At 35.2% G+C, this 27,105-nt stretch overlaps 1 protein-coding gene across 5 annotated transcripts in view; it reads right to left on the reverse strand.

Annotated features, from left to right (window-relative positions):
- Nucleotides 1-27,105, reverse strand: part of LOC150104866 (PGAP2-interacting protein-like) — a 227,525-nt gene that overhangs the window by 150,737 nt on the left and 49,683 nt on the right. For 2 of the 5 annotated variants that reach the window (XM_090395376.1, XM_090395379.1), the window contains exons 2-3: nucleotides 20,311-20,623; nucleotides 5,502-5,656 (exon numbers count right to left, since the gene is read on the reverse strand). In XM_090395376.1, coding sequence (XP_090251502.1) covers nucleotides 5,502-5,656; nucleotides 20,311-20,623 — 468 coding nt within the window. Of the gene's footprint in view, nucleotides 1-5,501; nucleotides 5,657-20,310; nucleotides 20,624-25,392; nucleotides 25,575-25,831; nucleotides 25,937-27,105 lie in introns of those variants that run through there. The other 3 variants (XM_090395378.1, XM_090395377.1, XM_090395380.1) reach the window with 3 other exon arrangements.

The following is a 27,105-nucleotide window of genomic DNA, read 5'->3' on the forward strand; positions in this document are numbered from 1 at the left end:
TTATGAAAATATGTTTATAATTTTCCATTTTTTCAGTGTTGATCATGGACTCAGCAGTTCACTTAATAAATTGATGCAAGTTGCTGTTGGTCATTTATGCTGTAGAATGAATTTGTTCAAGAAGCAGCAAATAGTTGGGTCCTTAATACATGCTGTGCATTTTTACTTTACTTCAATTTCTCTTTTAATTTGAAACATGGGAATAAAGTCATTATCCCCACATCTATTTAGGAAGGTTAGTGAAGTAATGAACTTTATAAACTTCATCTTGAGCTTACCATAATGGCAGGCTTGTTGATATGTTCCCTCCATGTACTATGAGAATACTTTGTATAGACATAATTCTTGCATTTTTGGAGCTTTATGACTTGAGGATCTATATAATGTTATTAATTAACAATATATGAATTGTGTTTATAGCATCATCTGCATATAGACACATACATACACACACACCCGTTTCCTTACCCCCCCCCAAATGAATCCCACCCACAAAAGGTTATTAGCCTATTTAGTACATTATTATTATTATTATTATTATTATTATTACCACGGGCTACTCCAGGAGTCCTTAGACTCATCGAGGGAGGCCCTAAACATCATGTTCACACAGCTGTTCAACATTCTCACAGTATCTATCATACCTTGCCTTGAACTCGCTCACTGTCATAGCACCCACAACAGACTCTGGCAGCTTATTCCACTCATTTACCACTCTAAAAGTAAAGAACCCAGCTCTAACACCCCTGCTAACCACGTTCTTGCCCAGCTTCCATGGGTGTCCCCTAGTTCTCCCACCACCAGTCCTGATCTCAAAAATATCATCTGAATTAATCCTATAGAATCCTTTTAGCAATTTGAATGTCTCAATCATATCTCCCCTTTTCCGCCTATCAACGAGTTTCTGCAACCCACAAATCATCAACCTGTTCTCATATGGTTCATTCCATAGACCTGCTATCATCTTAGTCACTCGCCTCTGGATCCCCTCAACCTCCTCCCCATCAAGAAGGAACCGAGGTGACCAAATCTGGGCACAGTAGTCGAGATGAGGTCTTATCAGGGCTCGGTACAGAGGTACAATAACTTGTTTTTCTCTGCTCGTCAAGGTATTTTTCAACAACCAAGTGAGTTGATGAGCTGATTTAGCTACATTCGCAATGTGCCCCCTAAACTTCATCTCCCTATCCACCAACACTCCCAAGTCCCTGGCCTCATCAATCTCTTGGAGTACAGTTCCACCTATGTGGTATACTGCTGCTAATCTTTTCACTCCGAAATGCATAACCTTACATTTTGTCACATTAAATTGACATCCATTCTCCTTAGTCCAGAACTCCAATCTATCTAAGTCATCTTGCAAGACTTTGACATCTTCTTACCGTTCCATTGTATTAGTACAATGGAATGCCAATCACAATACATTAGTATTAGCACTGTGGTTGACATTCCACTATAGCACTAATAGGTAAGTGTGAATGCACACTCATCAATACCATAGTGAAATATAAACTCCTGGCTAGAAGCTAAAGAGTGGAAACACTATCTGTTTCACCAACCAAGCTAGCATGTCATCCCCACCAGTGTATATTTTCAGTCAATAATCCACACATTTTTGCTCATTTAATTTTTTTAATTCCTATTTTCTACATATATATATATATTTTATTTTTTCATCATTTAATGCTTTTTTTTTTTTGTTGTTGTTGTTGTTCCCTAAAGGGAACAGAACAAGTTCCTTTAATCCTTACAAACTTTTGGAAATCAGTAAGCAGCTGGTTTTTACCCTTAGACATCAACAATAGCTGAGCCCATGCTGCCCAATGGTTCTGAAGCATCAGAGCAAAAATAAGCCAGATAACAGCTACTGTCTTATGGGCCCAATACTTCATTAACAAATTACTATCTGAAGTAGTGAGTTTGAGGATTTAAAATCCAATTTTTTTGTGAGGAAAATGTCCTACTTATCTGTCCAGAGATCAACTGTTTGAAAGTTTTTTTCACTTAGTTATACTATAAATTAAAGATGCCAAGAAATTATATTCTTGGTTTCATCCTTTATCCAAGTGTAAGCAAATAAAAATTTGCACATGAAGTAACATCACGACTTGGCTACTTGTATATAGAGGATAATGACCACATTAATTGCCTTAGTATCCCATAATGCATTGTACATATTCTTACAGACATATAATGCTATGCATTATGGGAAGGGCCACTACCTAGACCAGTTTCAACCTTTAATAAGGTCTTCTCAACCTCTTTGAGGTTATTTCACATGCATATTTTTATTTGCTTATGCTCAAATAAAGGATTAAACCAAGAATATAATTTCTTGGCATCTTTAATTTATAGTATAACCAAGTGAAAAACTTTCGAGCATCTTTCTCTAATTTAGAGTATTTTAATAATAAGTTGTGACACGCTTTGACTACTTGTATATTGAAATATACATTACTTCAACCTTGTTATCACTTCTGGGTCTGGCTCCCACTAATAAGACCTCAATAAAGGTTGAAACTGGTCTGGGTAGTGACTATTCCATAATGTACAGCATTATACATGTCCTGAGGATATGCGAGTTGCATTATGGGATACTAAGGCAATTAATGTGAAGTCATTATCTTCTATATCCAAGTAGCCCAGTCATGATGTTACTTCATGTGCAAATTTTCTATTTGTTTACACTTGAATAAAGGATTAAACCAAGAATATAATTGCTTGGTATCTTTAATTTATAGACTTAAAATGACTATCAAAAGTCAGTAGAAGAAAGAAAAAGTATACTTAAAACGTAAAATACTAAAAATGCAAACACACAAAAAAAATAATCTCAATGGATGTTCTATTGATGGCATGAATAGTTCTACTAACTGCAATGCTAATCAATGTCAAGTAGTAGACAGACCATGACAGGTTGTTTTTTGGAGTTATGGTTGAAACAGCTAAGGCTATGAAGCCATTGTCTTTTTTCTGTTAATTACATATTCTTCTGGCTAGTTGGCTGTTTTGTGGGAAGAAAACTCTACTATCTCCATATGAGACAAGCCCTTATGAAGATTATTTGCCTGTTATTAGTTCAATTCTAGTTTGCTGACTAGAACTTCTCAGGGATTTCTTTTTCTCGGCCAACTAACTCTGTAACTAGCTGAGAAAAAGAAATCCCTGAGGAGTTCTAGTCAGCAAACTAGAATTGAACTAATAACAGGCAAATAACCTTCATAAGGGCTTGTCTCATATAGAGATAGTAGAGTTTTCTTCCCACAAAACAGCCAACTAGCCAGAAGAATATGTAATTAACAGAAAAAAGACAATGGCTTCATAGCCTTAGCTGTTTCAACCATAACTCCAAAAAACAACCTATAATGGTCAGTCTACTACCAGACTAGCACTAGATGGGACTGAATGGAAGACTTTGGAGAAGGCCTTCATCTAACAGTAGAGAGAAAATGGCTGATGATGATTATACAGGTATCTCCGTGGAGTTAGGAGACTCATTGCAAGAGACCCACACAATACCCATACCTCTTTTGAAACTCATTCACTGGCACTCACAAATACTTTTGGCAATCTATTCCATTCATTTGCCACTCTCCAAGCAAAAACATCTAATCCACACACACAATCTTACACAACCTTGAAGGAAGACTCCTAATTCTCTATTTGTCATATACAGTGGTATCTCGCTAATCCAAACCTCTTTAGTCCGAACCCTCCAGTAATCTGAACTGTGGTTTGAAAGAAAAAAAGTCTTATTTATTACGTATTATTATTTTGTGTACTATTAATTTTATTTAATAATTATTATTTTAATTATTATTATTTATTTTATTATTATTACAGTACAGTATTTTTTTTAATACTGTCGATTGTATGGTTATACTGGAGGCCTATTTTGATTTATTGTGTGTTCACATTTGCTTTTTTATACTGTACAGTATGTCCTGTATTGTCGGCATGAATCACAAATATACACAAAAAGTTCAAAACATGCATAATTTGGTTAAAAATATAAATCTAGATGTTGAAAATTCACAAACAGATGTTACGGAATGGATCACAGGTAGAACCAAAAGTGAATTCAAAATCAAATCAGATGCTGAAATTATAAATGACACTACAGAATGAATTAGAAGATGATGACGACGATGAAGAACTCAAAGAAAAAAAAGTAAAACATGAAGAGGCAGCTGACAGTTTTAATATGTTTATAGAATGTGCTAAGCAGAATGATACCCCATTCCACAAAATTTTGTTGGTAATGCAGCTCTGAGAAGAAGCATTCGAAAAAAGTTAGCGTCCAAGAAGCAAAAGAAAATCAGTGACTTTTTTTTACAAAGATATAAAAAAACTTTTTTTGTGTTCTGCATAAGAAAGTGATATTTTTTTTTTACGCAAATTAAGTTACATACTGAACTATGCAATTTTATTAAATCAGAATCCTCAACAATACAGGTACACACAAACTAAATTTTTTACTAAAATAAACTTGTGTACTGTTTTATTTTGTGTTTTATATTACAGTAGAATAGCTTTTTTCTATCAGTTAATTTATTTACAGAATTAAATTGATGTACCATTTGAATCTGATTATTTTTGTCGTAAACGCTAGTTATTGTTGTCTCTTGGGGAAAAATTCCCTAATCCGAATGAGCAAGGTTAATATTAGTTAGGATTAGCGAGATATCACTGTACTGAAAAATTTCTTCTGTGTCAATCTTATAAAATCCCTTTAGTAACTTAAGTTTCTATCACATTCCTTCTTTTCCTCCCATCAACTAAACTTTGTAACCTACACACTTCCAATCTATCCTCATGGGGGAGGATTCCATAGACCTGTCACTAGCTTGGATACCTGTTTCTGGATACTCTCTACTACCTCGTGCTACCAAGAAACTCAGGTGATCAAATCTCTGCACAGTAATAAAGATGCAACTAAATCCGAGCATTATAAAGAGGGATAATTACCTCCCTGTCTTTACTTGTTAATGTATTTTTCAACATCCAAGTAATCATTTGAGCTATTTTATCAACTTTTGCAATATGCTCCCTAAACTTCAACTCTGTTCACCATTACCAATACATTCCTAGCACAAATTTCTAGCATAAATTCCTGTATTATAGTACATCGGGAAACTGATGTACTGTATTATAGTACATCAGTTTCTGATGTACTATAATACAGGAATTTATGCTAGAAATTTGTGCAAAATTTCTAGCATAAATTACATTTTGCAAAATTAAATTGATAACCATTATCCCTGTCCACAATGCCAATATATTTAAATCATCCTGCAGTTTTTTTAATTTATTTTAATTTTTATTATCATCAGTAAACAACTGAATACCCCTCTCTTAAATCATTCCCTATATACTTCAGTATTATATGCAGAATGCAGAATTAATATTCAGTATGATCAGCTATACTTTTGTCTTGATTTAAATATATATTTAATCAGTTAACTATTTATGTGACTTTTTTTTAAAAAAAAAAAACTTACCTGAGCTAATTCTATCCATTGTTGAAACAATTCCAATAAATAATATCATAGAATTTGATGTACCACTGGTCCAAGTTGGAAGCAGTGATACAAACCATATTCTTCCTACCAGCACAGATAAAAAGCCAAGTAGGAAACCCCATATTGAAATTTCTCTGAAAATTAAAATGTGCCAAAAATAAAAATAAATATAAATAAATTATAATTTATAGAAACTATTGCAATACATCTAATGAAATTGAAATGCATTTCAATTTCACTAGATTTCAATTATATAACAAGAAGAATCTATTATTTAACTTCACTGGACTCTCTTTTACGATTCAGCATAAGAAAAATCAGCACAACTTGTCCAATGATATTTGTTGCATTCAGATTGCAGTCCAGTTCTCTTGGTGTGGGTTCAAATTCCACTTCTGACATTATTCCATTGCATTTGGCAAGGAACTTTTTTTTTTTTATTGCTGGCCTGATTTGGTCAAGTGGTTAGCATATCTGCTCTCCAGCCAAAAGGCTGCAGGTTCAAATCCCACCGTGTGCATGGATGTTTGTGATTGTCTGTGAAAATCCTAGTGGTGATGAGCAGTAGATGCCGTTGGTGTAGATGATGATGGTAGCTGCAGTTCACTGTAGTTGGTGGATTCAATGGTGGAGACGGAGAGTTGTAGAATAGGTGCCCTCCCCTCGATGAGTCTTTGGACCCCTTGGAGGTGTCACGTAACAATAATAATATTCCTTCTCAAACTAAGATAATTCTTCCCAAATTCTGCAAAGCATACACTTATGTGTGAATCAACCACCATGAAAAGTAATATATTACAAAAAGTGAAAATTAAAATTAAAAATTAAACTGAAATTTTTAGTGGCGGTATGTACATTATAATATATAATAATAATAATGGCTAGAGCGAGAACAGTCAATGAGTTTAAGGAGTGGTATGACAGACTTTGTGTTTCTTAGGGGGGACCTCCCCTCGATGAGTCTTGACAGACTTTGTGTTTCTTAGGAAGGACCTCCCACGATCTCCATGGAGGCCTGAATAATAATAATAATAATAATACATTACTTGGAAGTGGAAAAAATAAATAAATAAAAAAATGTAAGTAAATGAAACAAAAAGACAAGCTTAATCTTTGTGGACATACTAAGTTAATACGTACAGAGTTGACTGTCCAAATTACTAATTTTTCCTAATTAGGAAAAATGTTTATCATTTATTTATTGAATAAAAGATAAACATTTATTCAATAAATGTACATTATAATACATAATAATAATGATGAGGGCGAGAATGGTCAATGAGTTTAAGGAATGGTATGATAGACTTTGTGTTTCTTAGGGGGGGACCTCCCACGATGAGTCTTTTGACTCCATGGAGGCCTGAATAATAATAATAATACATTAACTTGGAAGTGGAAAAAATAAATAAATAAAAAAATTTAAGTAAATGAAACAAAAAGACAAGCTTAATCCTTGTGGACATATTAATTTAATACGTACAGAGTTGACTGTCCTAATTACTAATAGGAAAAATGTTTATCATTTATTTATTGAATGATTGATTCTTTGCCAATTTAAACACAATATATAACACAAACTATATCAACCAAGTAAAATTAGCAACATTCATAACCAATACATTCCAAAAATTAAATATCATTCAAAAATCACATCAAATAATAGCATTCGTATAATCAGCTAAAATTTCTAGTTCAACATGACAAACCTAGTTGGATGAAATCAAAAAATAATCAAAACCACAAAAGTTCTAATTCCTTTTGTGGTTTTGAATCTGCACATGGTATTTTTTAATTCTCTTTTCTAGATTACACACGATGGTGTCCAAAACCTAAGGACAAACACTATTTCTGAAGATTACAACTGCAAATTCAGACGAATCAGCTTGTGGCAATCTGTATAACTGATGATTTTGAGTAGAAAGCAAGTATACAATCAAATTTTTGAATCACACATAGAGAGATCAGGTGGTAGCAATGAACAGGATAAAAGGCAAAAGACTGCACTAAGCGAATTGTGTTTGAAGGAGGCTCTTATCGTGAAGGAATAAGGTCGCAAATTTGCATGTGTTGTAATGTCTAAAAGACATTATCTAGATGATTTCACAGGAGAAGAATTATTTGAAAGCTTGAAGGCGGCTGCAAAATTATTCATATTGCCAGAGAATTCAGAATTTCACAATGTATCCAGGCTCTGGGCAGCATTTCAAACCAATAGAATGTGTTCAGGACATTTGCTAAGCAGTCGCTCTCGCACTACCATGGAGCATGAAGACAGATTTTTGGTTGTAACAGCAAAACATAATCGATGCACAACGGCAAGTCAGCTCCATTCAAGCGCAGATATCTCAGTGGCAAGTCATCTGCAACAATAGGCCTATATACCCGAAGACCTGCAGTCTGTATCCACAGCTCATCGTAGAGCACATTTTCAGTGATGATGTATAAAAATTGGACAAGCCATCAATGGGTTAATGTACTCTTTATAAATGAGAGTTGTTTAGTCTTTCCGCTGATTCTAGATGACACTTGATCTAATGTGAAAGTGGTACTGCTTACCATCACAAGAATGTTCTTGAAACGGATAGATACGGCAGTGCTTGTGTCATGGTGTGGGAAATGCATTATGCTTAATGGACACACTGAGCTACAAATGCTAAAAAAAGGGACTACAACTGGTGAATGATATTGCAACAAAGTTATTAAACATCATGTTTGATTGTTCCATGGTGCTCTAGGCAAAGAATTAATTTTTATGGAAGATAATGCCACACCACATTGTACACATGCAATGGAGATACTTCTAGAGATCGAGGATATTAATCAAATCGAGTGGCTAGCATGCTCCTTGGATCTCAACCCCAGAAGAAAACGTTTGGGAGACAAAAGGGAGACGCACTGCTGCTTGAAATTCTCCACCAGAAAACAAATAAGGTCTTATCCTTGCTCTGAAGGAAGAGTGGGCAGTTTACCTCAAGAACTCCTGAATCACTTGTGCTAAGCATGGTATAGTACGACACTGTGAGAGCTGCATTGCAGTTAAGGGTGGACATATTCTATACTGTAGATTAATTCCTTAAGTATATCTTTAAGGAAATTTGCAACTTTCGTGAAAAAAAAAAAAAATACTGTGATTTGTATGAAATTTATAACACATTTTTTGTGTAATATAATTTAGTAGTATGTTGGCAATAAATGTATGTCCACATTTGGCTGTGTTATGAAAGTATTTTCATATACAGGTAAAAATGTAGTTTGTCCTTAGCTTTTGTACACCAGTGTATATTTGTTTGGTTTTATTAATTTTAGATGTATTAACCTCAAATTACAGTTTGTAATAACGTAGCATCACTTAGCATCTCAATTTCTGAGAGAAGTCATTAACGTTTTTCAACAAGTTCACACCTGGCTCATTCATAACCATTATGGACAGATTTTTTATTTGCATATGCCTGTGTGTCCTGGATCCAAGTCCTGTGCTTTACCATTTTTAAAGGTCTTAAACCTTGTGACATAATACAAATCAGGTTGTGTGAAAAGGTGAACTAACATCATTCATCACCCACTGAATTCTTTTTTTGTTTTTGTGGAGGGGGGCTGCATTTCGTCCTAGTAGATCTTTATCTCAGATCTGATGTAAAGCTTGCTTTACCACTTTTTAATAAAGGATGGGCCATGTAATCCACATGTTTGATGCCTCTCTCTCTCTCATTTATTTATTTGTAGTTAATAAATTGCTAGTCTTTTGATAAACTTCTCTGTTTCCATATATAACTAGTTTCCAATTCTCACAAAGCAAAGGCCAGATTTTATTATTATTATTATTATTAATAATAATAATAATAAAAGAGAGACCTCCAGGAAGTCAGGGACTCATCGAGGAAGGCCACATACTACATGCACCAGTTATCATACTTGTTCTAGAATTCATTCACACTGCTTGCACATACAACATTCAATGGCAATCCATTCTAAACACACACCATGCTATGAGAGAAAAATTTAGTTCTCATTCGCTTCTTAGTGGCATTCATTCTCAGCTTCCAAGGATGTCCTACTGTCCTTTCCCCACCCTCCAGTCCATTAACTGAAATCCGGTATGACCTTTTCAGAAGTTTGTAAGTCTCGATCATATCACCACTTCTGTTTGCTAATGTCTGCAGTCTATATAAATTTTCAATCTATCTTCATAATCAGTATTCCACAATCCTGATATCATTTTTACCACTCTTCTTATCAAGGCCTTATAAAGAGGCAAAATGTCATCCTTATCATTACATGTCAAAGTTCATTTCAGCATTGCAATTATATTTTGAGTTTTTGTATTTGCAATCTTTGCTACATGGCCCCTGAACAGTACCGTCAACAGGGTGTAGCATAGAGGCAGCCTGCCTCATGGCACCGATTAATTAAGGGCACTCATTCAGCCATATTGCTGTAGGCGCCATATTAGGGCACCAAGATATTTTACATCTGATATAGATGCAATAGATTTATTTGAAGAATTAAAAATTCTCTCAAAAATAATACAAGAGAAAAAGTAGTCCTCACCAAATTTTATCATTGTTGTTGTTATGTTCCATCAAGTCGTTTTCGACTCCTGGTGAGTCTATGAACATACTTTCTCCATTCGGATCTGTCCCTGGCCATATCTTTCAGAATTTCCAAGCACATTCCAGTTGCTTCTTTAACTCCATCCATCCATCTAATTCTTGATCTTCCTCTTCTCCTGCTTCCATCAACTCTAACAAGCATCATCATCTTCTCCAGACTGTCATTTGCTTGCATAATATGTCCGAAATATGACAATTTTTGCTTGATGATCATAGCTTCGAGGGAGCAATCTGGCTTTATTCCGTCTATCACTGATTTATTGGTTTGCTTTGCGGTCCATGGTATTCTTAGTAAGCATCTCCAAACCATAATTCAAATGCATCTATCTTCCTTCTTTCACTCTTTCTCAGGGTCCAACTTTCACATCCATACAGTACCAAATACCATTGCTTTCACAATTCTAATTTTTGTTGCAAGGCTAATATCTTTCTCTTTAAAGATCTCGCTTAAATTTGCCATTGCTTTCTTTTCGAGTAATGACAAATTTAAGCAAGATCTTTAAAGATATTAGCCTTGCAATAACCATCTCGATCAATTCGGGATCCTAGGAGCACAAAATTGTTAACTGCTTCCATTTTCTCCCCATCTACTTCAAAATCATTAAGTTCACATGTTGCCATAACTTTTGTCTTTTTGAGGTTAAGTTTAAGACCATATTTAGCACTTTCTTCTTTAACTTTCATAAGTTCCACCAAATCTTCTTTGCATTCTGCTAGCAAGGTGGTATCATCTGGATACCTCAAATTATTAAAATTTCTTGCACCAATTTTAATTCCAATTGAAGATTCCTCCAGCCTTGCCATTCTTAAAATGTATTTGCTGTACAAATTAAACAGGCACAGAGATAAAATACATCTTTGTCGCACTCCTTTACCTATGAAATACTCAGTTTTTTTAAGATCTGTTCGGACAGTAGCTTTTTGTTCATAATAAAGATTCCTCAGAAGGATAATGAAATGCTCTGGTACTCCCATTGTTCTTAACACATTCCACAGTTTCACATGATCTACAGAGTCAAAAGCCTTGCTATAGTCAAGGAAACAAAGGTAGGCATTCTTTTGATATTCTAGTGCTTTTTCTATTATCCATCTCACATTGGCGATTTGATCTCTTGTTCCTCTGTCTTTTCGAAATCAGGGCGTGACCTAATCTGGCGATATCCCTGTCCCTGAACTTCAACTTCCTATCTATTAACACTCCAAGATCCCTAGCCTCAGCAGTTTCTTCTAGCATAATCCACCAATATGATACAACATTGGGTACCTAATCACACCAAATCGCATAACTTTACTTTTACTGATACCAAACCAATATTTTCCCATGCCCACAATTCCAGCCTATTCAAATCATTCTGCAAGTACTGCATATAAGCCACATTCCTGATCACCCTACCTATCTTTGCATCATTAGTAAATAGCTGTATATCATCTGTCAAATCCTTCCCAATGTCATTAATATATAGATCGAATAACAGTGGACCAATGAGTGATTTTTTCATCAGCTTAATAGTATTAATCATAAATTCATTTTTAAGAACAATTCAATATTTTCATATGTTTTGCTTAAGTTCTTATATAGCCTTCAGGTAAGTTACGCTCCACATATTCCTGAAATGTATTATCTGTAGCTGAAGGCAAAATATTTTTTGGATGGACAGATTGATGAACAATGATGGCATTTATTACTTTTTCCTATACCTGTGAAAGCTGTCCAATATATGTTTTATTATTATTATTAATAGAGATCGAGGGAGTCATAATTTTTATCAAAACTATAACTGGTAAAATGAGACTAGACTAGATGTCTGGTCTCTTCCTACCACTCTTTCTATCCATAGTTCAGAGAATGGATGCACCATTGAACATAGGGTAAGATCTGCCCATTTATATATATACAGAATTTGTTTTGTTTTTATATGTATATCCTGGTTGCATTATAACTATTAAAATTAGCGATGTGCATAATGGAATTCATTACTGAATTGACCTCATAGGTCAATTAATGTCTTTAAAACTTATATTATTAGAGTATGAATTACAAGGAACACTGTCTTTACTAAGACTATTTTTTTTATAAATTAAACTTGGTTTCATCCGTTATCCAAGTGTAAGCAAACAAAGTTTGCGCGAAGTAACTTCACGACTGTGCTACTTGTATATAGAGGCCAATAACTTCACATTAATTGCCTTAGCACCCCACAATGGAATGAACATATCCTTACAAACAAGAATAATGCTATGCATTATGGGAAGGGCCACTGACCAGATTGGTTTTGACATTTATATATATTCAGAATCTGTTTTGTTTTTATGTGTATATCCTGGTTGCATTATAACTATTAAAATTACTGATGTGCATATTGGAATTCATTACTGATCGACCTCATAAGTCAATTAATGTCTTTAAAACTTGTATTAGAGTATGAATTGCAAGGAACACGTTCTTTACTAAGACTATTTTTTTTTATAAATTAAAGATGCCAAAAAATTATATTCTTGGTTTCATTCGTTATCCAAGTGCAAGCAAACAAAGTTTGCGTGAAGTAACTTCATAACTGAGCTACTCGTATATAGAGGTTAATGACTTCACATTAACACCACAATGCAATGCACATATCCTCACAGACAAGAATAATGCTATGCATTATGGGAAGGACCACTAACCAGACTGGTTTCGACCTTTATTGAGGTCTCATCAGTGGAACCAGACTAGATCTTTATCCAGTTTTCCTGAATTTGCACTTCTGCATGCTTGGTGAACAAAGCTTTCTCTCTCTGCCAACCTGGTTGGCAGAGTGGTTAAGATATCTGCTCTCCAGTCAAAAGGCTGCATGTTCGAATCCCACCATGGGAATGGATGTTGTGATTGTCTGTGAAAATAAAAATACTAGTATTGGTGGTAGATGGCATTGGTGTAGTTGCGGTTATTTGAGTTGGTGAATTGAGCGGTGAAGATGGCGAGTTGTAGAGTAGGTGCCCTCCTTCGATGAGTCATTGGACTCTGTGGAGGTGTCATGTAATAATAATAAATACCTAACACCAAAACCATTTAGATGAAGTCCATCAGCATTATACAAATCCTTCTTGCTGTCAAACAAGTCACAAATCCACAAATCCTACACTTAGATGAAGATTGAATTTTGTTTTTGAAGTCCAGAATGTTTTTAGTGCAAGTTGAAATTTTTTTGTGGAAGAAGCCAGTAAATTGGAAAAATATTTTGATAACTTATGAGTATGGCAACTAATGCAATCAACAACAGATCTTAATGGAACATCATGTTTTTGAATTAAGGATAAATCATATAACCATGAAGGAAGTGCATGGAAATGCTACATTTTTACTTTAATTCTTAATCACAACACAAAACATCATCAGTAAGATTAGGCTTCTTGATCTGAATACCAGTAGGATCAGAAGAGTCTCAAAGAATTAATAAATCTTCCTACAATATTCTCATTTATCTTGAACCACAGCCTTGCCTTTACTTTGATAATCAAATAGTTGCTAGCACTTAAGTGCTTTAAATTCTGAAAACGAAAGATTAGGTAGTTTAGCTTCAAACATAACTTTGGCATTCTAGAAACAAATCCTTAGCCACCTGAAAAGAAACAGAACGAAGGGTCTCTATTTAATGCAATGGGGAGGGGGGAGTCCATTAATGACACTTGCATAAGAGAAATGGCAAAATCGTGACCTTCGGATAATACTAAAGATCACATTTTAGAGGACAGCCAGATATATTAATGACAAGGTTATCTGTGTTACTGGTAACTTATCAGTTGTTCCACGACAGCTCCTGGAACAGCTGATAAGCAAGTCAAACTTGTGTTGTAGATTGTCACACCATGTTGGAACAATGGTAATGAAATTTGGAGAATACGGGGGGGGGGGGGGAGCTGATAAAACAGATTCTAAGGAATTCTTAATACAGCTGATTTCCATATTTAAGTAGACATTTTTTTTTTTTGTTTCATTCAGTTGATAAATTAAGAGCAACCTACTGGCCCTCATGTAAATCTGATAGAACTTGGGAGACCAAAAAACAACAGGTAGGAATAACCTGGGCTACCTTACAGCATTTTAGAAATATTACTCTGTTAATGTATTTAGCCGTTTTTTTTTTTTGTCATATCTATCACACTTTTTTGATAGGCTCTCAATACAGCCAAGATTTGTTTTAAAATTGGAATACTGTGAGTTGGTATACTAATAAAGACAGAAAACTCGCGTAGAAAATCTTGATATTTAATTGCAAAATTTATTCCACTGACCAAATTTAAGATCTGCTGGTCTACATTTATCTCCTTTATGGCAGATAATACTTTTTCAATCTGTTTATCTTCCCTAATTTTGTCTAAAAATTATAATTTAAAATTAGAATGTGCTGAATGTTTTCTCCATCTTTTATTATTATTAAACTTCATATTAACAAGGCAGTAGGCTGAATAACATATTGCCACATATTTTCCTTAAGACATGGTACTATGTTCCTAGAAGTTAAAGGCATAACAAGAATCCTGTTTAACAAGTCTTGTATCAGAGTAATTCCCAAAGCGACTGACATGACTAAGGCTATGAATTATAAACCAATTTGTTAATAGCTTGGAGCTGTAAAAGGCTAGGATCTAGAGAATTTATATTAATGTTTTAGTCTTTACCATAATCAAACAAAGTTTGTATGAAGTATTTTCATGATCTCTGCTGCTGAGACCTCAATAAAGGTTGAAACCAGACTGGGTAGTGACCACTTCCAATAATGCATAACAATATACATGTCAAAAGGAAATGTGCTTTGCATTATGGGATACTAAAGCAATTAACAATTAATGTGAAATCAACAGCCTCTATATACAGACTTCTTGCATAAAATCTGTTTGCTTATACTCTCAAGTAAGGATTAATCAATATATCAGTTAACCAAAAAAGTTCGTGTGGTTTTTCATAATAAAAAGTAAACAACTGCAGAAATCTTCATAAAATGTTTTTATGGAACATTTCGTCTTTAGAAGTAATAAACCTAGCAACCTCCACTACAATCTCTGTTTTATTGCAGAACTGTCTATTTTGCATGTGATTGTCTAGTGCCAAAAAAAGGTGATAATCGCAAGGAGAAATGTCAGAAGAATATAGAGGATGAGGGAATATCTCCCATCCTAGAGCACAAATCTTCTCATGGGTATTTTGTAGTATGAGGTTTTGCAATGTCCTGTAAGAATAGACTTTCTTCCGATTAACTAGTCCTGGCTGTTTCTGAAGTAACCCATCCTGCACACACTCCAGTTGCATTGAGCAGATCTTGGCTGTAATTGTTTGGCCTGCAGCGAGAAACTTGTAGTAGACAATACTGCTCCAGTCTACCACATACAAAGCATAGTCTTCTGGGAATGAAGCAGTGCCTTTGAAGCATGCAGTACTGGATCATTTGGTGGCATCCAATGGTAAATTCGCTTCCCTGTTAGAGTACAAGATCCGTTTTTCATCACAAGTGAGTAAGTAATCCAAAAACGGCTCGATTTTATGACGTGAAAGAAGTGAAGAACAAATTGATAGCCTTTAAAGTTTACTGTCATCTGATAATGCATGTGAGACCCATTTACTTAGCTTCTATGATTTTCCCACAGTTGATGTGGGAAACCTTTATTTACCTTTATTAACAGTGATGTGTGCCATACCGATACAATACACTTAAAAATTTGTAATATTCATTAATTTTTACATTGACCTAGTATGCTAATAAGCTTAGTTATTTAATGAAATTTACATTTTCCACCATGTCTATTGTTAACATATTTTCTATATGAAACTTTTTTCATATTTTTCATAAAAAATTATTAAAATTATCATATACATTTTCCTTATTTTTTTATATACTTGCACAATAAACTTATGCTTAATCAAATGTGTATTAAATACTTAATTTGTTGTTCTTATTCTAAAAAATTATCATGCTATGAAATAAAAATATCAGTAAATAATTTTTTAGTTTACTTTTCATATCTTTTTTTTAATTTTCAATTTTTCCTGCTAGCAAAGAAAAAGTACTGCCACTTATTGTTTTACAAAAGCACTAAGAATATCTATAGTACTGTTTCTACCAGTGGCGGCCCATACATAAGCACTGCGACACTGCAGCACCCACAAGGAAAAAATGAAAAAATTAAATTTTGTGTGTGTTAAATAAATAATAACAATGCTTACAACATTATATAAATGCAGTACAACATGTTAAAGGTTACAGCTTATGTTTTGACACTGATTGAATAGTTAATAATTGGAATTGTTCGATTAACGCTTTAGATTATGAAACAAATGCACTGCAATCTAACGCCGATATTCGTTTGCTCGTCATTGCACGTTACGTCATTCTCAACTATAACTGCTCAAACGGCAGTGTACTTTTAGTATGCTTACGCGCCTTATTTCTGTGAGATATGAAACATTTATTAATGGTGCGTGTGCATGGTGAACTATTTTTTGTAAATCTTATTTTATTTTGTTAAAATAACATATAATTATTTATTTATTATAGATACAAGGCTGAATTATGACAAGTGTCACTGTTGAAAATATGAAAAGAATAATATTTTTTCGATTATTGTTACACGAAACAAATGCACTGCGATCTAACGCCGACATTCGTCAAATAATGAGCGCAGGCATAAGATACACTGCCGCTTGGGCAGTGTATCTTATGCCTGCGCTCATTATTTCTGTGAGATATGAAACGTTTATTATTGGCGCGTATTTGTGGCGAACTATTTTTTTGTGAATCTTATTTTATTTTGTTAAAATAACAATTATTTATTTATTATAATTACAAGGCTGAATTATGACAAGTGTCACTGTTGAAAATATAAAAAGAATTATATTTTTTCAATTATCGTTACACGAAACAAATGCACCATGATCTAACGCCAATATTTGTTTGCGCTTGTCATTGCTATTGATATGAAACTTTTATTATTGGTGTTTGTTCGTGGTGAAGATGAAATATTTTTAATAAAGCAATTTTTAATATGTAAATTTATTTATTAATAAATTCGTTACTGATTAGGAAAAAAAAGCGGTTTTTTTTTTTTTTTTTTGTATATGCAGCATCCCTACTTAAAATTTTCACTGGCCGCCACTGGTTTCTACAGTAAAATGGGTTTCATTTTCCAACACCTAACTGAGGAAATGGGTAGATCTGGGAGGAGTAACTTGAGTAATTAGCCTTTCCTCTGATTATTCCCAAAACATAATTTTTTTTAATCATTATAAAACATTTTATACAAAATTTATACATTACTAGTTAGTGTAATATCTAAACAAAAAGTCTCACTGCATCAAAGTGTCTTTAAGTGATTTAAGACATCTCAAAAAAAGACTTAAGTGATTCAAGCTTCAGCAAAAAAAAAACATTCTGCAGAGATACTAACATTAAATTTACAATGTTAATAATAAACTTAAAAAGTCCAATTCATTACCAAATTGATTACACAAGTCTTTGTATGTTGCTTTCATGAATCATTTTCAAATACATTTTGTAAGGCTTGGTTGACAGAGGAGGATATAATTACATAGGTTGAATGTAATGGATATTGCATTTTCACAGAAGACAGCAAGAACAGGACATGGAAGGAGTTGTTGATGACAGACTAACTGTGAAAAAGAGCAGAAATTCAAGGAAGATAGTTGAGTTCTGTGGAAAGGGCTACATCATTAGAACAAATAGACCTGGCTCTTTGGGTAAGCGTTTTTAGAATTCCATACTGTTGGGCTGGATGATGCGATTGTTTATGTAGATCTTCCTGTGTGTGTGTGTATGCACACACACATATACATGCATGCTTGTTAGTTTTCTATAAATGGAAAAAGATAGTGAACCATCTGGAAGGTGAGTGACTAATGCATAAGAAAAAGAACACAGTTTGATTCTTTTTTTAATATGAAGCTAATTTTGGACTATTGGCTGCTAAGATAAGTTACAAAAGAATCCAAGGTTCGAAAAACCCATGGAGGCAAATACCAGCAAAATGTAAGCTAGTTAATAAATATTATTTTATAATTTAGGTTTGTTTGTTATTGTAATACCATTAAAATTAAAAGAAGTTATGAATAATGTCTAACATTTAAACTTGTCAACTAGTCAGATAATAGCATGTGTCAGAATTGAATCAAGGAAACAGCAGTTGATTAGTGGAGTATATAAGTGGAGTATATTCAGTTGTTTGCAGATGATGCGAAGCTGGGAAGGGTTATTAGTAATAGTTTAGCTGTGGTAGCCCTGCAAGAGGATTTGAATAAGCTAGATAGATGGGCAAATGAATGGGGGTTATAGATTAATGCAGCAAAATGTAAGGTCTTGAGGTTTGGGAAACATCGATGGGATGCTGCATTCTCTATGGGAGGAGTTAAACTGGAGGAAGTAGGGGAGAGAAGAGATCTGAGGTTGATGATTGATAGAAACCTGAAATTTAGGGGACATATTGCAAAGGTAGTGAAGGTGACAGAGGATTGCTGCAATAATGAGAAGGACACTGACCTGCAGAGATAAAATGGTTATCATTCCGTTGTATAAGACTCTGATCAGACCACACGTAGACTATTGTTCTCAGATCTGGTCCCCAGGATTTGAAGGGGATAAATTAACTGTGGAAAGGGTACAGAGGCAGATAACAAAGATGGTTTCAGGACTGTATAATGTTAGTTATGAGGATTGACGGAGGGAATGTGGACTGCAGAGTTTAGTAGAGAGAAGGAGAGGTGATGATTGAGACTTTTAAACTGCTGAGAGGTGGTTACAGGGTTGACACTGGGGAGTTCTTTCACTTGGTCGAACAGCGGGAAGGAGTGACGACAAAGGGTCATCCCTGGAAGTTATGAAAGGAAGCTGTGAGCAAGAGAGTGAGGAGTGGTTTCTTTGCATGGAGGGTGGTTGAACCGTGGAATGCATTGCCTGATATCGTGGTGTGTGAGCGAGAACAGTCAATGAGTTTAAGGAGTGGTATGATAGACTGTTTCCTAGGAGGGACCTCTCATGTTGAGTCTTGATAGACTTGCGTTTCCTAGGAAGGACCTCCCGCGATGAGTCTTTTGACTCCTTGGAGGCCTAAATAATAATAATAATAATAAATGTGCTTTGTGCATAGTTATTCACTTTGGGATGAAAAAGACTACAAGCTATCATTCCGTTGTATAACATAAAAATGGAATTGGGCTGAAATGCAAAACAACTGATGAAGCAGGGATCTGGTGTGCGTGTGTGTGGGGATGACAGACAGAACTGAATTTCAGTCATAGCAAAAGTGGGCAAATTAACTCAAAGGATTTTTAATGTTAAGATATGCAATGAAAAGTAAGAATAAGGAAGTTATCATTCATTACAAGGCCTTGATGCAACTACATTTAGAGTACTGTGCACAGATTTGGTTGCCTGGGTGTCTTGAGAAATAAGAAAATGGTGCAAAGGATCCAGAGGCAAGTGACAAAAAATTGATGCACAGAATACTCCTTATGTGGACAGACTGAAGTTTGTGGGTGTATTACAAACTTTGGATGGCACTCAAAAAAAGAAAATTAAGTTTCGTAAGTTTAACTAAATAGCTGGGGAAAAACTTTTTCGACATGTGACAAGATGGAAGAAAACAAGAGATTATTCCTTAAAGCTGTATAATTGGCAAGTGCATGAAGACTAGATTTTTTGCTTGTAGAGTGGGAGTGGAATGTGTGGCCTGAAGGGATCATGAGTGCTTTGCCAGTGAACGGGTTTAAGAAGAGATAGAACAAGCATATTAACCACTGTAGGACTACACATTGTGACCATACTATTGTAGAAACAATAGTAGAAACAAAACAGACTGCACTATGTTCATGTAATAATAACAATATTTTATTTTTGTATACTGGCTGTCATTTCTTGAATATGAAAGACTAATTCATTCTTTGGTAGCTGAAGATTCTTTATATGGTATCTTAATACAATATAAGGAATCATGTGTTATTTAATGTCACAGAAATATATTGATTCCTTTCTTCTGAGATTACACTAATAAATTAACATAAAACTGAGACAACTGGCATTTAAAATGAGTCAAAATAGCATCAGTTCTTTTGTATATTTCAAAACTAGTATGAAAGAATTCAAGGCTTTTTTTTATTTAATTACTGTTAATAATCTTAACATTAAAAATAATACCTATAAACTTCATATGAATTCCACAGGGTTATCACAAGGATCAAAACTGCTGCAGACATTCCAAAGGACAGCAATACAAGGCGATATAAGGCAGTAGGAGCATGAAAAGAAGCAATGCCAGCTAATACAATCAAACGTAGAACAGCTTGCATTTTTTTATTTTGTAGCAATGGGAAAAATCCACATGCAAATAACAGTGCAGGTGAAAATAGAAAAAACAAAAAGTTTTCATAGCCAGTCAGTTTTAATTGATTTAAAGGGTAAAACCATATCATCGGTCCAAACCCTAAGAATATGCTCCAAAAAAGATATCCTAAAAAAAAAATAATAATAATAAATAAAAAAAAAACTGGTTATAAAATTTAGAGACTACAATAATAATCATAGACAAAATTCACTGATTTTTACTGATGTATTGATATATTCCTTTGGAATATATCAATACATCAGTAAAGGAATAATAATTATTCCTTTACTGATCAGTGAAAGAATAATTATTCCTGCAATACAAAGAGAGATACAAAAGCAGTCAGATTGCTGCATAAGGTTATGTTTTATGAACACTTTTAGAAAAGATAATAGGACTCCATATTATGTTATGCTTCTAGGTTTATTCATCATTTCATTCTATACAATTGTAATAAAACTGCATACACTGAAAATAAGCATAATATATTTTAAAACAAGAAATAAAAACCTATGAGTAAAATGCATTAATATCTTGACACAGCAAGTAATTCCTCGCTGATGTGTGATATGCTTCTTTTTTTTTTAGCTACATTACAAGTTAAAAAATGCTGTTTCTGTAACAGCAGTACTATAAAGTGCAGATGAGTTCAAATCAACTGCTGAGAAAGCATATTTAATAGGAGAGGAAAATTTTGTAAATTTGGAGTTATTATACTACTGCTGCAGTGTAGAATTATGGCCAAAACAATTCATGTTAAGAGGCCACTGTATTATCACTGTGATAATAATTTCTGGACAGTTCACCTTGTGTAGTGAGAAGAAAAGTCCAAGTTGCCAAAAGGAAAAACTTATCAGAACTATATGAAACCAACTAACTCATCTTCAGCTGAAAAACACTCGAACATTCTTCCCAAGATTCAAACCAAAGTCTTTCCAACCAAACGGCATCATCAATACCAATTCAACTGTAGAGGCTCCTACCATAAGTGCAAAGAATTATTATTCCAAACCTCCATGGAGTCATGACTCATTATGAAAGCCCATCTCAGACAACACAGTCTATCATACCCCCCCCCCCCTTAAACCTATTCACTGCCTGCACATTCACCACTATCAGGCAATGAATTCCACAGTCCAACTACCCTACATGCAAAAAAAGCCATTTCTCACTGTCCCATTCAGTACTTTCAGGGATGGCTTCTGGTCCCTGTTCCTCTCCCATGTTCTACTATATGAAAAATCTCCCCTGTAGTCAAATCCTATAAATACCTCTCAACTGTTTAAAAGTCTCAATCATGTCGCTCCACCTTCTATCCACAAACTCTAGTTTGCATGCCTTGAGACGATTCTCATAACTATCACTGTAGTCTTGATATTATTTTGGTTATCTGCCTCTGTACTCTCTCCTAGTTTAATTTATCATCTTCAAATTCTGGGGGCAATATCTGGGCACAATATTCCAAAACTGCCTGATGGAAACACCACTCTTATCTCTACTGATTAGAGTCCTTATTATTGCAGCGATCCTCTGGATTGTCTTAATCACTGTGCAAAATGTACCCTAAACTTTAAATTTTTATCAATGATCACCCCAACTTCCTTTGCCTGAGTAAAGATCTGCCAAAGTATGCAGCCTCCCATCTCTGGATCCTAAATTTCAAGACTACAATTAGTTGTATTCAACTGACTTCCCCACTCATTTCCCAATCTTCCCAACTTATTCAAATTATCTAGAAGAGCCAACATATAAGCACCATTACTAATAACCTTTCCAAGCTTCACATCATCTGTAAATAACTGATTTGCTCTAGAAACCACTTTACCTTCGTCTTCCTTGATACAGCTTTCTCTCTCTCTCTCTCTCTCTCTCTCACACACACACACACACACACACACACACACACACACACACACACACACACACACACACACACACAGAATTCTCTAATAATTATCAGGCATTTTCCAATTCATGTTATAGATATCAAGCAATTTTATAAACTTGGTTTCAATCCTTTTTCTCAAGTAAGCAAACAAACAGGTCAAGTTTGTGTCTGAACTATGTTCAAGTCTGAGGCAACTCGTGGTAAAGGTGGAGTAAGCCGTGATCACTTTCCCTTAGTATCTCCCCTAATGCAAAATACATCCCCTTGCAGAGATGTATGATGCTATACATTAAAGGAAAGGGCCACTACCCAGACCGGTTTTGACCTTTATTGAGGTCTCGTCAGTGGGAGCCAGACCCAGAGATGCCAAGGTTGAAGTAATGCAGAGCTTCTAGGCCCTTTCCTTTTCTTTAATGTAAAGCATCATACATCTATGTGCTTTGCATTAGGGGAGATACTAAGGGAAAGTGATCAGAGCTTACTCCACCTTTACCATGAGTTGCCTCAGACCTGAACATAGTTCAGGTGCAAACTTGACTTACTTGTCTGTTTGCTTGCTTGAGAAAAAGGATTAAAACCAAGTTTATAAAATTGCTTGGTATCTTTAACATATAGTATACCCAAGGTAAAAAAACTTTCCAGATCTTTCTCTCATCCTGAGTTTTTATTCAATAAGGTCAAAGCACCTTTGGGCAACTTGTATAGGTAAAATTTATAAGCTCTGCATTACTTCAACCTTGGCATCTCTGGGTCTGACTACCACTGACAAGACCTCAACAAAGGTCGAAACAGGTCTCAGAGGCTCTGCTTGGGGGGTAGGTTTTTGCTTATCTCTGAGTGGGGCCACTGCTGAGATTATGGCTCTGCTTGGTGGTGGAGTGAGGTGAGCCTGCCACTAGGTAGAGCCAATGCTAAGAAGTTCTTCTTGGTGATGGAGTGAGCCTGTCACTGAGTGGAGCGATCTTTTGAGCTTGTCTTTCCGCTTCACCTATACAAAGGTCGAAACCAGTTGGAAGCTTGGGTGATGAATGGCAATGATGTAGCCCATGAAGTTTAACTGAGATTCAGCTGTTGCTATCACCCAGGTCCTGGGTAGGTAATGAATAGCAATGCTGCAGCCTATGAAGTTAACTGAGGCATGGCTGTTGCTGATACCCCTCAGATGACATATGAGCAACTCTTCTCAGTGGCAGGGTGAGCCTGTTACTGAGGGAACAATGCTGAGTTTTTGGAGTTTGACCTGTACTTGAACATTCAATAAAGGTCGAAACCAGTCTGGGTAGTGGCCCTTTCCTTTAATGCATAGCACCATAGATCTCTGCAAGGGGATGTGCTTTGCATTAGGGGAGATAATTACTCCACCTTTACCACAAGTTGCCTCAGACCTGAATATAGCTCAGATGCAAACTTGACTTACTTATGTGTTTGCTTACTTGGGAAAAAGGATTAAAACCAAGTTCATAAAATTGCTTGGTATCTTTAACATATAGTATACCCAAGGTAAAAAACTTTCTATAATTTTCAATTCACTAATCCATGTACCTGCAACTTCAATATCAACATATCTCACCCAATGTAATGCCTTTGCAAAAAAAAAAAGTATAAGTCTTTTCCTCGTTAAATGCTTGTCACTTTATTATAAAAGGCAAGCAAATTACTGAAGCAAGAGAACCCTTTAACAAATCCATGATGACTTTCACAGATAATATTAACCTCATGATGTCTTGGTCATTTCTCCAAATCTTAAGCACAGAAGAAATGCAAACTGGTCTATAGTTTCTATCACCACCATTGTGCAGTGGTGATATCTTATCCTCCTTCCATTCACTGGGCACTTTCCCAGTAGCCATTCACTGAACAGCCAGGGCAATGGAGCTATCAGCTCCTCAGAATATTCTCTTAAAAACACATGGTGAAATCCCAACTGCCTTACCGACTTCCAGAGTATTTAGTATTTGAAACATGTTATCCTCATGCACTTTAGGATTTTGATCCTTTCCATCCCTCCAGTATTTCTTTACTAGCAATGCATTGCTGACAGCTCTTCCTTGAAATAAATTTTTCTATCCATAGAACTACCCCTAATTGATTTCTAAGATCACTATAGTCACTTGCCTTATAATTCCACATAAACTCTTTTCTTCTTGAAACTCCTGTATGTCTATTCAGCCTTCGAGTCAAGACTGCACAGTCACTCCTCTACCAACAGGGAGGAAAGACTGACAATCTCTGTTACAATCAGCTCCTCTGATGTAAGGACCAAACCCAAAACTTTCAATATTCATGCTCTCTCCATTATATGCCTCCCCAGACATGCATTCCTCAAAAATTTCAGAAATTCCATTCCCCTGGTACTGTATGCTGCTTCCTCTTCCCAATTTATAATGCTATAGTTAAAATTTCCCATAATGATCACTAGCTTTGCACTCACCAAATTGATCTGCATAAACATTCACCAAATTGATCTGCATAAACATTTCCTACTCATCACTCTCTATGTTTCCCTAGCCTATAGCAACAGTCCATTAAGTATTTTGTCCTCTGTTACAATCAGCTCAATGGCACCCATATAGCCCATTTTGCCCAATGGATAAAGAGGCCTTGGGTTGCACTCATCGCTTATCATAAGAAATACTCTTCCACTATCTGTCTTTCCTATCCTGATGAAATAGGCTGTTATTAATACTTATTTAATATGCCTATTATTAATAGATAATATACTATTATCTACTTCCATTCCTGTCAGGGTATCATCTTTTGTCAACCATGTTTCACTGATCTTAAAAAGCCTAGGGCTATCAATGATATCAATTCAATTCCTTTAATCCTAATATTCCTGGCATTTGTATAAAATTTGTCAATATTTCCGTCTTATTGGAGAGCATAAACTGTTTTTAAGATTATTTTAAAGGAAAATTAATTATCATGACTATGTAACAACCTGCTCAAGAAATATTTATGGTCAGAGCGAAATCTACCCTCGACCCAATCTGCTAAAATTAAATACCTGTGACAGTCTCTGAGACTAAAGTTCGTATTATCAAACCCTTTTTCGAAAACAAATACTCAGATAACATACTAAACACTTTTCAAGTCCATAAGTGTCAAACGAATCTCAAAAACTTCTGTTACTGCTACTACTAAATACCAGAAACTCATTGCTGTAAAAATTAAATAATTTCAGGTTTATATGCTACAAAACATTAACACCACCACGACTTGGCTCAATAAAGTTCTTCAAAGTTTCTATAGGTGTCACTCTAAGTTAATCAAATATCCAAAATATTTTGGCAGTGATAGAAGAATATTATTAAAATAATTATTCTCGCAGCAACAAGTTACAACAACGAATATCCTCCCCCCCCCCCCCCACAGCGCACGCGCCCGTTTAGGATAACTAGTTATCCTAAAAAATAGAATCAACTCGAGCACCTAGCAATCATTACCAATTTTGCTGGTTGCGTTTTCTCCCATCTATATAAAACCTCATCCACATTAATCTGGTAATAACTCAGTAACTTATATGTCACAATCATATCCCCTCTTCTTTCTATCCGACAGTCGCTGCAACTGGCACTTCCTCGATATAAACACAACAATAGGGCTGAATGAGAAATTTGTGCACGTAGGCTGAAAGCAGGTACGAAAAAAAGTAGTAGTACATTTGACGTAGTTGGTTAAGTTTCAGGGACTAAGCCGAGATTATTCTTTGAGAATATTCTATAATAGTTCCATTGAATAACAGTTAGTATAAAAACAGACAGCAAAATTATTATTATTTTATTCACATAATTGATACACAGTCAAAACAAGATATCATATAAATAAAAATTTGACTGTGATATAGAACAGTTCCTGTGCAGCTCAGTAGATGTGGCGTTTGTACTCCACGGCGCTTGACCGCACGAAGAAAGGATTTGGTGGTTCAAATCTAGTCACCGACTAGAGGAAATTTTTCTACGCCTTTTTTCGACTGGTTCCCAAGTTAGTCGATCTCTGGCACGGGATAGCGGGTTTTTTCTCCCGGAAACTCGGGTTTTTCGTCCCGTAAACTCAAGAAAATCGACCGTCGAAGCCACACTATTTTCAGACATTAAAAATATTGTGTTAGAGTTAGGGACCTCGAGATGGCGACACTAGCTTGCAGCCTTCTTCAATGCGTACCAATGAATCGGTGATAGCCTTGGGCCAGCTATCTCTCTGATTGGCTACCAGTGGAGATTGAACTGCCCACTCAGTCTCCAAACATTAGATAGGATAAACGGCCACCGCCTACTCCCTATACAGGAACAAATAGGCGTTAGCTGATTTTTTTTTTTTTTTTTACAGAACAATTCAGATTCTACCCAAGAATCTAAGAATAGTCCGTCAGGTAGCGTCGTAAAATATGGACTGTTCCAAGTAATGCTGTTTTTTGTAGGTCATATGGGGTCACTTCATTGATTTTTAATTGCTGTAAATAGTTGGATAGCTTCTTTGAAGTTGCATCAATGCCGATCAGTTTGTATTCGAAAGTCCCAGAGAATTTTTGCTGTTTCGTTTTCCAATACTTTCTCTATTTTATGCTGCCACCAGTTATCAGAAGTAGGAAAGCCATATTTTTTGCATACATGCCAATGAACTATTTTGGCCACTTGATCATGGGGGTATTTATAGTCAGTTTGAGCTATTTTGCTGCAGGCACTGACTATATGTTCTACAGTGTCATCTTTCTGATCGC

The sequence above is a fragment of the Typopeltis vanoorti genome, chromosome 7 (assembly GCF_054136105.1).
Source record: "Typopeltis vanoorti isolate ZY-2024b chromosome 7, IOZ_Tvanoo_1.0, whole genome shotgun sequence".
NCBI lineage: Eukaryota > Metazoa > Arthropoda > Arachnida > Uropygi > Thelyphonidae > Typopeltis > Typopeltis vanoorti.